At 36.2% G+C, this 12,897-nt stretch overlaps 1 protein-coding gene and 1 non-coding gene across 2 annotated transcripts in view; one reads left to right on the top strand and one right to left on the bottom strand.

Annotated features, from left to right (window-relative positions):
• The window catches only part of LOC146133736 (low-density lipoprotein receptor-related protein 2-like), a 114,737-nt gene that overhangs the window by 4,697 nt on the left and 97,143 nt on the right, over nt 1-12,897 (bottom strand). The window contains exons 76-95 of the mRNA XM_083397838.1: nt 12,528-12,673; nt 11,929-12,045; nt 11,201-11,324; nt 10,687-10,808; nt 10,319-10,370; nt 9,695-9,784; nt 8,478-8,624; nt 8,071-8,162; nt 7,368-7,548; nt 6,780-6,841; nt 6,173-6,326; nt 5,633-5,733; nt 5,245-5,363; nt 4,517-4,679; nt 3,598-3,768; nt 3,024-3,174; nt 2,502-2,627; nt 1,780-1,917; nt 1,312-1,394; nt 303-482 (exon numbers count right to left, since the gene is read on the bottom strand). Of these exons, the coding sequence (XP_083253964.1) occupies nt 303-482; nt 1,312-1,394; nt 1,780-1,917; nt 2,502-2,627; nt 3,024-3,174; nt 3,598-3,768; nt 4,517-4,679; nt 5,245-5,363; nt 5,633-5,733; nt 6,173-6,326; nt 6,780-6,841; nt 7,368-7,548; nt 8,071-8,162; nt 8,478-8,624; nt 9,695-9,784; nt 10,319-10,370; nt 10,687-10,808; nt 11,201-11,324; nt 11,929-12,045; nt 12,528-12,673 (2,519 nt within the window). The remainder of the gene's footprint in view (nt 1-302; nt 483-1,311; nt 1,395-1,779; nt 1,918-2,501; nt 2,628-3,023; nt 3,175-3,597; nt 3,769-4,516; nt 4,680-5,244; nt 5,364-5,632; nt 5,734-6,172; nt 6,327-6,779; nt 6,842-7,367; nt 7,549-8,070; nt 8,163-8,477; nt 8,625-9,694; nt 9,785-10,318; nt 10,371-10,686; nt 10,809-11,200; nt 11,325-11,928; nt 12,046-12,527; nt 12,674-12,897) is intronic.
• Nucleotides 4,971-5,042, top strand: Trnaa-cgc (transfer RNA alanine (anticodon CGC)). Its single transcript has one exon. It is a non-coding gene; the product is annotated as a tRNA-Ala (tRNA).

The raw sequence follows: 12,897 nt of genomic DNA, 5'->3' as shown, positions 1-12,897 counted from the left end.
TTGTGGAAAAAATTGTTTCGATTTTGAGCTAGTCCAAAAACATGTGTGTAGATAAGGTTAAACTTAAAAATGTTATTTAAGGCAATTTAAAACTAAAAATGTTGGGAGTTTAGGTAATTAAAAAAAGCTCTTGCCACTATATGGTACTTTATTGGAAGGACTTCATTAAGACCAGGTATAATTCTATTCTGACGACGTGCATACATTGGGATACATTGTAGTTGGTTCACCTCCCATTTGTTAACAAAAAAGCATAAATTATGTAACAGGAAAGTGATGTACTTTTATTGAGAAAAACTTACCAGATAAGTCGTATCGCGATGGGTGAAAGACCTTGACGTCAGTCGGGTCGTACAATCCTTCAAGCACCTTCGACTTCACTCCTCGTCCCAGTTTATCCATCCGGTAGACGGCGCCGTCGAGCTTGGACGTCCAATAGAGATTGTTCTCGAAGATGTCGATCGAAACAGGGTTGCGCATATCTGCGGATTCAAGATAGCTCAGACTAAATAACAAAAACCTGTGACTTCAGATTGCATACAAATATTTCCGTTTGTATAATGTATATTGGAATAAGGAACAGGTGAATCTAAATCATAGATTCCTTTCTACAAATCGTCTGGTCGAAACAGGGTTGCGGATATCTGCGGATTTGAATTAAAGTAAAACTAAATAAACTTATTTGTTTGCATGCGTATCAGCGGAGCAAGAAGGTATGATAAGAAACTTGCTGCTAGTGGCTTTAGATTCCATAAAAATCGACCTTTTATCTATATTAAAGTTAAGGAAGAGAGGTAGCCCAATAATATATTCACTCAAATCAATGTTGCACTTATATATGATAATGGCAAAGATAAATGTCGACTTTATTTTCTTATCAGTAACAGCAGAATACTCTAGCATAGCCAGCAATTCAGGCCAGACACTATAATGTATATTTATCTTTTAAGATCTTAAATAGTGTCTGAGCTGGATTCCTAGGCTGATTAAAGGGTTATGCTGTTACTTAAACTATATAAAGGGTTGCATATATTCACTTAACCACACGTTTAACGTTGCGATTGTTTTTGAACTTTCAGTTCTACTTTTTAACACACGTGTCGAGCAATAAACAAAAAAGCAGAAACTGCTGTGAATGGTTTCATATTCGACAACGAAACATTTTTTTTATACATTTTGGTATAATGGGCTTAAATTGGCATCATCACAAGCAACTTTATGTAAACAATTGGAAGTGCATTACGACTACAGAAATGTATGATGCATATCTTTTAATATTTTTTTCTCAAAATATCCTTTAACACTACTGACCTCTATCGGCGACAACCTGGAAATCGCGTCCTGCCCAATTTGATGAAACGATTCGTCCAGCTCGTTCGTCGCTAATGTACAATCTGAACAAATAAAGCAATACAAGGTAAATGATCACATATTACATATACGTGTGTAGCCTTTTGCGTAGACGATTTTGCGAATCTTGTGAGTAGTTTAATCAAGGCAGACCAATGTTTCCACTTCGGTGAATATAACAAAGCTAATTTGCAAGGACTATTATTTATTTTCGACAAACAGAAAACGACGACACAAACTGGCACTCGAAAACACCTTTAAACTAAAACAACTGACGCAAAGTGAAAACATGGTAAATATACAGTATACAGTTTTTCGATGGTCATTTAATCTATTGAAAAAAATTATGTTCTTTGAAATTGTTTAAAATTTCGTTTAATTTCCACCTAACTTTGCAGGCAACACAAAACAGCATGCATTAAACGTCACCTGTTGTTGTGGAAATAGTCGATGGCGATTCCAGTCGGGTTGTCGACTTCAATTTCATCAAGCATTGTGACGTCACTTCCGTCCATGTTGGCGCGATAAATGCCCGGTTGACCACTCACAGTTGACCAGTACATCAGGCTGCGGAAATAATAGTGAATTAAACCGAGTTTCGGGCAAACAAAATCTTTTGAAACTTTTATGTGTTTTAAATCTATTAAAAAGCTCGATAAATCATTTAATTAATTCCAATTTAATTTAGGAATAAAGCACTTTTTTTCACACTTATGAGCAAAGACTTGTTTTTTTGAGATGTTCAAATTAAACCACGACTTAAACGAAAAACCGCAATTTATATTCCGATTTTATATCAATTTCACAGGTTGATATGATTTCAAGTTTACAGCAATAGAAAAAAGTGTGTACAATCCTTCAAAATAACGCATCCATGATTTTTCATCTTTGTCTACGGCCGTATTTGTCTAATTCTAAATAGGAAAATTCCTACTTTGGCCTGATGAAGCGCGGTTGTACGCAAACTTGTCAAGATTCCAATACAATTTGTCTTTATAAAGTGCCACCTGATAACCCTATGATTTTTTATGTTTGACAACAGCAAGAATTGTTTGATAAAACATTAAGGCCAAAAATATTTCTCGAACAGATGAGAAAAGCCCGGGATACTGGTAAAGGTTGGCTCGCACGAAGCAACAACAGATACTTACCCGATCTTTGGGTTTACAGCGATGGCGTGTGGGGTGTGGAGACCACGTAATATCGTTCTTCTGTATCTTCCGTCCAACAGCGACACACCAATCTCACCAGACTCCTTGTCAGTCCAGTACAAGTTGCTGAAACCACAAGTGAAGCGTTTTATTAAAGCTATTTTTAGTATATTTAAGGAAATTGTTTTGTGTAGAGCCTTGGGCTTGGCGTATAAATACACATCTGTGTCTTTAATTCCATGTTTTTTTAACTGAAAAGCAAATCAAACAAACATAGAAACGAACAACAAATGGAAATAGGAAAGAAGCACAATAAATTTGCAGAAATTTAAGTTTTGTAGTTTTTATAATCCACGTCAATTAAAACCGACATTACCATAATTAAAACTAACTTTTATAGATTTACATAGTCGTTAAACATATACTTTACTTTATATAAACAGTATAATGACTTATATGGCAGTTATTTTTGTGGATTTTGGCATGTTTTCCAAAACATGTATTGTTAGTGTTATTACCCACCCAGCCACCCAATCGACCGCCAGTCCATTTGGTTCTTTAAGTCCATCAACTCTGATGTCCTGAGCCTTTCCAATGTTGTTACTGTTGGCATCCATGAACGGAACAACAGATCTCATGATTCTAGGCTTAACTGTTTGTGTACCGGTTGCGTCTGAATGGAAAATAGAGTTTAAATAAAGACGCTAATCATTGCAACATTGCTAGGTAGTTGAGGGTTAATGTTTGAATTCCAAGGTACTTCTCTTGGTATTTGTGCATTTAAGATAAATCACAGTTGTTTTATGTTTGTTGAATACTTTGCTACTTATTTTCTAATTCGTGGACACAGATAAATAGTTACGATCCAATCTCCAGGAACGAAAAATGTTTATTGGATCCTGTTGTGGTGTAAAAGGTGTAGCCAGAAAGGGGCCACGGGGGCCATGACCCAAAATTTATAAATATTAAACTCCTAAGATACAATGTCGTAATGGGCCGCTGGCATGTCTTGCCTGAAATGTCCGGTATTGTTGCCGAAAAAGTACAAAATGCGACATTCCAGCCTTGATTAATTAATAATTAATCTATGCCCAACCTGTAAATGAAGCAGTGTCGGTCCATAGAACAACACTGCTGTTCATCCCAGTGTATGAGTAGTCCAGCGCCCTCATACGAAGTTGCTTGTCAACCACCTCACCCTCTTTATCACCGGTAGGATCGTAAGTCTTCAGGAAGAGTTCGTCCGTAACAAAGAGCACAGAGTTGCCTGAGGAAATATTTACGTGTTTTGACCATCTTGTTGTTGAAATCACATTACGTACGTGGCTTAACTTGTGTGCGGTTTTATCCACTTTTCAATTAAGTTTAAAGGTTTGAGTTAATAAATTTTTAGGTGTTTTCGAAATACGGCGTTAATGAATTTTTAATTTGTTTCATATTTGAAAAGTACATAAATCAAGAAATCAAGCGCTTTCTAGGCGGTTAACTCGCATAAAACGTGTTTCGTATCAAAACCCTTTCAGGTAAGTTGGCAAGAAATCGCGAAAACCTTTCTTACAAGAAATTTTAATAGTTAAAAACATTTCAAAAATACTTAACAGGACAAGGGGGAAGGAAAACGCATGAAGGCGTTGAAAAAAACGGACGCTTTTCACATATTATTAACATTTGTCCGCTCTACTTATTAGTAATAACACCTATTTTAACAATTTAAATATAGAAAATTCAAATAAAATTAGGTATAATATTTACTCAAATAGTGAATGCACAAAAAATAAATCGTACAATTACAAACCAAAAAATCGTTTAATTACCGACTTAAAAAAGTGTTCCAGGGAACATAACAATGGAGGTCTATAATGCCATCAAAAAACAAAATAATATTTAACTTGTGAATGAGTAATACCGTGACATTTCGACGTCGGAGTTACCAAGTAAATCCCCCAAAAACAATCAGTTCGCAGGGTGGCCAAGGTCACGGTCGTAACCTTGTCTTTAAACAGCCCAGCACCCACCTCCTTCTATAGCCGCGCACTCTTTATAGCCGCTTGTCATGTACCCTGGTGCACAAGAACACTGGTACGACCCCTTCATGTTGTTGCACACTTGTGAGCATGATGCCCAGTTCTCAGCACATTCGTCCACATCTAAACATTCATGGCTAAAGACGGGATCGACCTGAGTGAAAAAAGGGGGGATTTTTAACACTGGTAAAAGATTTTCGGACGAAACAAAAGTTTGGCGACAACCAAAAATGGATTAGGGATATGTTATACGTGTTTCATTCAAAAACCGATACCCGGATATGCATCCAATAAAACCTAATTCCAACGCCTTGACCACTCGGCCACCTCGTCCCTGCAAAAAGGCATTTGGGGGGAAATCATTTGGACAAAAACACTAAGAAAACAATTAATGGACTGCTAATCCATTGTGCTCTGCACGCGTGGGAATCCCATCCTCGTCGTAGGGGATGTAGCTCAGTGGTAGGGCGCACGCTTCGCATGTGTGAGGCCCCGGGTTCAATCCCCGGCATCTCCATATTTTGTAAATTTGTTTAGACAAATAACATCGTGTGTATGCGGTTCATAAAGTTTACATTGCCAAGAAAACTTTTATTAAATAAAACCGGCTTGCATTTTCACCGTTTATACAATAGTACAAGTAAAACCTAATAAGTACAAAAGCGGTACAGAAAAGTATGGTGAAATAAAGTAAAAACAAAACGGTGGAAAAATAATACCCTGTATCCTGCGTCACACGTGCAAAGATAGTATCCAGGCCTGTCTCCTTCTGAAGGTATGTTGGTGCAGTTCTGCTCACACGGATTCATGTCGCACGTGTAGTCGGTGTCCCCCTTATCTAAGGAAACAAGAAATTAAAAATTAAAAAATTAGGCTAAAAAACTTACACAGAACATGTGATTATTCGCGATATGCATGTTTCTGTCAAATTCTATGGAATTGACCACGGTTATATATTTTAAGTTGTAGTGACTGCCTACATTAGGATTCAATTTTGTGAAGTGGATAGCTGGTATACCTCAATTTTACATAGTCGAGAGAAGCACAGAAAAAGTTAGATATCGCCTGAAATTTGCCTTTCTGCCAAGTTTACATGCTGCTACTTACGACATCCATCCTCGTCGCTACGATCTTGACAATCGTCGTTTTCGTTGCAGACTTGTTCCTCGTTAATGCAACCTCCGTTCATGCACTTGAACTGGCCCGAGCTACAAAATAATAAGCACGGTTTGATTGACTTTCACAGGCAAAGCGCCCTGCATTGCGGACAGGTAGGAATTCGTAACAAGTACCGATTTCGTGAGTTCGAACCTCACCGCAGGCTAGTTGTTTTTTAGGCTTGTCTTTTTTGCACTACAATGCAGAAACTCATACAGAGCTGGGCAAGTATTTTGGTTTGCGTTGTTGAAAATATACAACGGCATTTATGTTGCTTTTCATTTTTTAATAACATTTTCAGCTTTTGTTTTCAGGAATAATGATATTGGACAAGCAACATGTTACTGCAACTAATAATACAAAATACTTTGCTAATAAGGCGGCATATAGACATTTGACACACATATAGCAAACCGTTAATACTCCCTCAAAGCGCTAAAAAAACAAAATTTCACTGTTTGATGAAACATAGCCTACACATGACCTAACCTGCACTGGTATGCTGGTGTGGTGGCGAAACACGAGCTATCCTCGTCACTTTGGTCCCCACAGTCGTCCACTCCATCGCACACCTTGCTCTTATAGATGCAGATGAGAGTCTTCACGCAACGGAAGTGTGTCTCCTCGTCACAATCAATCGAACCTGGATGTGGAAAGAAGTTATTTTATGCGGTGTTGGGACACTCGGAAAGGTACCTTAGTTTTTGATAAACATTACTGGATTTTTTGTTGTTTTGTAGAAACGCCCTTATAGTTTTCAATGCTAAAAAAGTGTTTTAAGATAACGCGTTTAGTAAATTAAACAATCCCCCAATTGGCTCCAAATGTTTCTTTTGAATGCATTGCGAGAAACCAAAATAATACTTTTTCTGATAGTCTATAAAGATATTGTATTCTTATATCGTTTATACATCTGTGTTTAAGTTTGCGCATAAGAATAAAAATTATTTTGTTTATGCTTAGCAGTAAAACTTAGGTCCGGATACAAAAAGCTCGTCTGCTAGCGAACATTTCTCTACGCCGAACGTCGGTATATGACGTCATTAATGCAAACGATGACATCACGAGCATCAGCCAAACCTATTTATCTACTTACTACAGACATAAGGTAGCTCGTCGCTGTCATCTCCACAATCGTTCTGTCCGTCGCATCTGAAGCTGTAAAGTAATAAACAAGGTGAATTTAGTTGGTCAAATTAAATTCTTTTACTGTTCTAGACTAGATAGTTTACAGTAAAAAAATATGTTCATGTATTGAAAGACAGGTATCGAAACAAACTGCTCATAAACTTTCAAATGAAATTCTACTTTCTTACGGCATAAAATCGTTTCGTGATTACAGAAGAGTTACACAGCAACTTTTTATAAGGGGACAATTGTTAGGGAAATTAACAAAAAACTATTTGTTATGAACGTAACTTTAATCGTAATAAGGATATTAAAGCCCAGAGAAAAGTAGGTATCATCAATGTTGAAAATGAATAAAGCGATATTGGAAACGTTCAAAATGCTACCTGTTGTTTATGGGCTTTGATATTCTTAATACGTTTTACTACAACCTCCTGCTAAAAAAAAACAATTTTTCAGATTTGAAGCTTCATAATGATGTTGCAAAAAATAATATTTGTAAACTGCTTATTAAGTTATAAGATATTTTTAATCCAACCAGCCACAAATCACTCACTTGTTTTCAATACAGACGTGGTTGTCGCATTCAAACACCGAATGGGCGCAGTATTTACCCCCCGGGAACCTGGGGGTGCATTCGGCCCCTTCGCCCTCATCGCTCGCGTCCAAACAATCCCTGTCGCCGTCACACTTGACCGCGTCCGGCACGCAGTGACCCGAATCGCACTCGAAGTAGCCTGAAGGTTATTTCAAGGGCATTTATTCTTATGGTGACCCGATGAGCTTTAAAAAGCTTGAAAAGCTAAACTCCAAAATTTAAAATTTAGCGAAATGCGCCCTTATTGTACTCTAACAAGCAAGAATTAAGCTTTATTCCTGAAAATATATTTTTCAATTTTAGGACTTGCAATTTTTAAGATATTACTATTTATATCTTTGATGAGTCATCTTTAAAATATTTTTTTTTATTACTCCTAGTTTTAGCCTTTTTGGGGTTTTGAATAGGGTTTCAGATCAACAATGTTTTTGTAAAAGTTTGACTTTATAGTTGCGTTATTACTTTTTGGAATTTTCAAGTATGATCAATGTTTACCACACGCCGTATGCATGTAAGAAGGTTTTTTTAACACATAGTTCCCCCACTAATTACAAACTCATAGAAAAGGTAAAAAACTATTTCCTTTAAATCACTGACTGACTGCTGTAAAATCCGCAACCATGTTCTCCCTATCATTTGCATGTGCTTGTATTTGTCTCACCTGGTAAGCAAGTAAGAGCAGGACAACCGACCTCGTCCGATCCGTCACCACAGTTGTCGTCATGGTTACACACCCACCTCTCGGGGATGCAGCTGGAACAATGGGAGAGTTACAACGTCATAATACATAACAGGATTGGACGATTTTAATATAAAAAAATTTTAAGGGTAAGGGTTGTTTTAGTTATGAATTTTAAAGCACATACGGTCGAGTAGATCGACATCATCTTGATTAAGTTGTTTCGATACGAACTTGTATCATCTTCAGTGAATAAAGATGACATTAATTAAAGATGATACAAGTTCGCATCGAAACGTCTTTATGAACTTGCTTGGATCTACTTGACGTTTCTGGCTTTGAAATTTATTATGTGCAAGGACCGCTCATTATTTCTCAAGCAAACTGACTTGAGGTTGTCGCATTTGAATTCGCTCTCTGTACATTCCCTCGGTCGACATCCAAGTTCGTCCGAGTTGTCCCCACAATCATCCCAACCGTCGCACTGCCACCTCAGCGGGATACAGTTGTGGTTGTCGCAGCGGAAGTCGCCAGTCCTACAACATAATACAATGCAGGAGTAAACACTCAGGTGGGAGCTAAATATTACCTATCTACAATTAACTTATTGAAATAATATCATGAGGTTAATAATTTATTTAGGCCTTATTTCGATGGATTTAGAACTTATTCCGATAGGTTCCGGCCTTAAAAGGCTTATTCTGTCGTGGATATTACTGCGTATTTGGCTTTATCATGTCATTGGTCTTAGTATGATGCTTTTTTAAATTATTTTGCATTGGATATTGTTGCTTGGTATAGATTTTATGTGTGTTCCCGACTTAGATTTCAGCTAACTACCGTGATTCGAATGGCGTGTTTATGCTGACAAGACTTGTCAAATCGGGCGATGACCTTTTGAAAGGTTTAACGAGTTTCTCTTATAGCGCGAAAAAAATTGCATTACAGTAATTTAAACAGGCAAAAAATTAAGCATAAAATAAATCAATATAATGCATGAAAGCAGCTGTGCATGATATTGATTAAAAAATAAATTAATTCAATTAAGGTAAATTAAAATTAACAGGTTCGCAGAGTTTGATCAAAAATATTACGTAATATTGAAACAGAACTTATAAGTATTTTAGTCTACGAATATTTGCTATCAATAGGCATTTTTTATAAAAACATTACGACTTTTTACAGGGGTTTATGTAAACTCAAAGACCCCTATTTTATAATATAAACTATTCATAATGTTTTATCATTGATTTGAGATACCGTACTATTTGAAATATGAAGACGAATCAAACGGAGATACTTTGCAAGCTAATACAAAATGTTTCTAAATCTCCATTGATTAGACAATACGACCTTTTAAGTCACAACCTTTACTGTTTGAAACAAGCTTGTTATACTATATAATTTTGTTATTCTAATCATGTTTATTCGTTAGTTATAATTGCTGCAATAATAGCCAAATGGACCGAAGTCAATACAATTCAGGTCAATTACAAATATTTTTAATAGGGTATTAACGATACAATTTCTCCAATTGTTTTATATCAATGTTAAAAGCGTTGGTTCTGCTTGTTACAAACAATATTTAACATTATCAACAACTTACGGGTGACAAGTTAGTTCCTCACATGATTTCTCATCGCTGTTATCGTAGCAATCGTCGTTTCCATCGCAAAGTGCCCAAGTCGGAACACATCTACAATAATTCACAGTTTGTATAGGTCGTGCTAAAAAACATTCATATTTGTATAGCTCTGCTTAGAAAATGATTTAACGTTTACCAAATGTATGACGTATGTTTCAAAATGGGATACTTGGAAACTGTAATTAACGTTTGCTAAATGTATGATCTTTATAAATGGCCGTATTTGTTTAATTCTAAATAGAGGAATCTAGGTGGGAATATATAAAGATAAATTGTATTAAATTCTCCACAAGCTTTAGAAAAACCGCGCTTCATACAAATGTATGATGTATGTTTTAAAAGGTGATGCTTGAAAACTGTAATTAACGTTTGCTAAAAATATACGATTAATTTTTCAAAAGGTAAGTTAAAAGTGTTTTTGTTGTACAGGCTACATGAAACAAACAAATAGTGATATAAAAAAAATGTTTTACGTGATAGAAGATTGTCTATCATAAAAATTTTAAGTATCATTTTAATTTGCTTGAAGCAAGACGAACGACAATTTATTCTTGCATTTTGTGCGGCCTGTACGCTTGAACTTACCTGTAGTTTGTTTCGCACGAAAATTCGGTTGCTTCGTTGCAAGTTTTAGCTCCTGAAACACAAATATATACATATATCTGTTTAACGTATTTCTTTTTCTTACAGTTTTTTATAATAGTTTATAATGCAATTCTATGCAGTATTTAGTGTTTTGTTTTAGTGTTTATAAATGGATCTTCCAATATGGAGAATAAACAACTAAATCCTATTCCGACTTGTGTTGGTACAAGAAAGCAAAAAAAATGGAAGGTTTAGAAAAAAATGGTACCTGCACGATATAAACAAAAAATCATGTTTTTTAAAGCTTAATTTAAATCCACACATGTTTTTTTTAATTATTTGTCTTTAAATGACAAACAACAACTCACGGCATTCGTCGCCCGGCTCATCGGATTTATCGCCGCAGTCGTCGTCCAAGTCACAAAACCAGTTCCTGGGGATGCAGTTTCCGTTGTTGCATTGGAAGTAGAGGGGGGGACATGTTCGCGCCCTGTCAAACGTGATAGTGAAAGTATTTTAAAATATGCATCTCCCAAAATTATATGTGTTCAAAAATTAGGCGTATAAATACGTAATGACGCGATCGCGCTGATTTTGGATGCTTTGGAACGTTACCGGTCTGGTCTTGGACACAAAAAATCAAAAAATCAAACACGTGATTTTCTTCAGCTTATTTTTCACGACACTTTTTCGAACAGTGTAAAAAAAATAAGTATTTAAAAACAATTGCTCAGAAGAATAGCGTTTTAATTCTGTTAAGCGCAGAATTTATTTAAAAACATTTGCCGCACATGCGCCCGCACTCAATGCTATACATTACAACAATAAGAATTCATAAAGAACTGTAAACCCGAGGCCGTATCACATGGAATGTCAACTTACTGGCACATCTGTGTTTCTTCGTCGCTACCATCACCGCAATTGTCTATTCCGTCACAAAGCCTGCCGTTGCCAATACACTTGTTGTTGTCGCACTTGAATTGCATGTCCAGGCATGGATACGTGTCTATAAAAACAATTACATTTCATAATATTGTTTATAAGGCGAACAAAAGTAATCCGTCACAATATTGACTGGGCGATAGTTTTTTACAAATTGATTTTTTTTAAATCAACGGACGCAGCCGATGCTTGAAAAATTTCAACAACTGGTAACCTCACTTTTAAAATCCCTCAGATACAAGTTTAAAAGCTGTCGAAATTTATTGTTTAACTATAAGAGAACAACGCGAACATAAAAGTTGACAACAGTATAACAGAATAAGGAAGAGGTAGTTATTTTACCATTTTATTGCCTGTCTACTTTATTAAAGAAACAAGCTTAGTTAAAATCTAGCAACAAATCAACCGCCAGAACGCCCAAAGTGTTCAAATCCCAATCCAAGTTGGTTCAAACCTAGGACCAATGGCAGCATGTTGCTTCCAGAATTTAGTAAATACTAAACATTTTCTAACCGCGTACAATTTGGATGTTTCCTACAGTGCTTAGTGTTACCTTTAAGTAAAAACATCTCCAAAATAAATGACAATCAGTACAAATTTCAACCATAATGCCCCACAATACAACACTAAAGTTTTGATACAACCCATGCATGCAAAAAAAAACTTACCGCAGTTTCTTTCGTCGCTTCCGTCCTCACAGTCGTTGTCACCATCACACCTGTACATCGGTGGAACGCACTCGTAGTTGAGGCACTGCAGCATTCCAACGTCACAATGACGGGGCGCTGGAAAAGAATTGGGCATTTAATTAAAAAGAAAAAAAAAAGATTAATTAGCAGGCCTAATAATCCGATGATGCAGTGGTTTTCCCAACCAGAGGGTCGATAAAGTCTCCGAATTTGCACCATAATTTAGTAATAATGTAATATTTACAAAAACGTTTGTGTTTTTTTTTAAGAATCCCTGGAGGCTGTAGTTAGACGTACAATGAATAGTAAGCCCCATACAGAAAGCCCTTACGAAGTAGGTTGCATTTTGAAAACGTTTAGAATTTTTTTTCACTCATTTTCCACATATTTAAAAAAAATGTACCAACTTCTGTGTTGCTTTGATAATAATCCTATGTCAAACGACAGCCTTCAGTCAATATGCCAAAAATAAAAATGCTATTATTCATTTTTATTGCGTTAACAACTGATGGTTCAAACGTGTATTTCTGTAATACACGTTTTTTTTCTATTAAACTTGAACAGTTGAACCAACTCACGACAAGTGTCTGGTTCATCGCTTCCATCCTCACAATCCTCAACACCATCGCATTGCCAGTAGATTGGAATGCACTTCTCAGTGGAATCACATCTGTACTGGGCTGATGTACAAGTTGGTACGCACCTGAAACATAAACCAGCAGCTCTGTCAAGGCATTCCATAGATACTTTGATATGTAGGAAAACTTCTGCACATACTAAAACGTAAACGTAGATTCGTTCTTTGAATTACTTGGACAAATTTTAGCAAACAAGGTTTTGGTAAATTAAATCAGTTTCCGTGTTGAACAGCGTTTTCATTCTGCGTAAAACTCTGCTAAAGTAGTCATCAATCAACAAATCATCTGTCTTTTAACTAACAACGAATGA

Source organism: Ascidiella aspersa, chromosome 9 (genome assembly GCF_963924565.1).
Source record: "Ascidiella aspersa chromosome 9, kaAscAspe10.2, whole genome shotgun sequence".
NCBI classification, from domain to species: Eukaryota; Metazoa; Chordata; class Ascidiacea; order Phlebobranchia; family Ascidiidae; genus Ascidiella; species Ascidiella aspersa.
The sequence above is the reverse complement of the archived record's forward strand: the minus strand, read 5'-3'. Positions and strand labels throughout refer to the sequence as shown.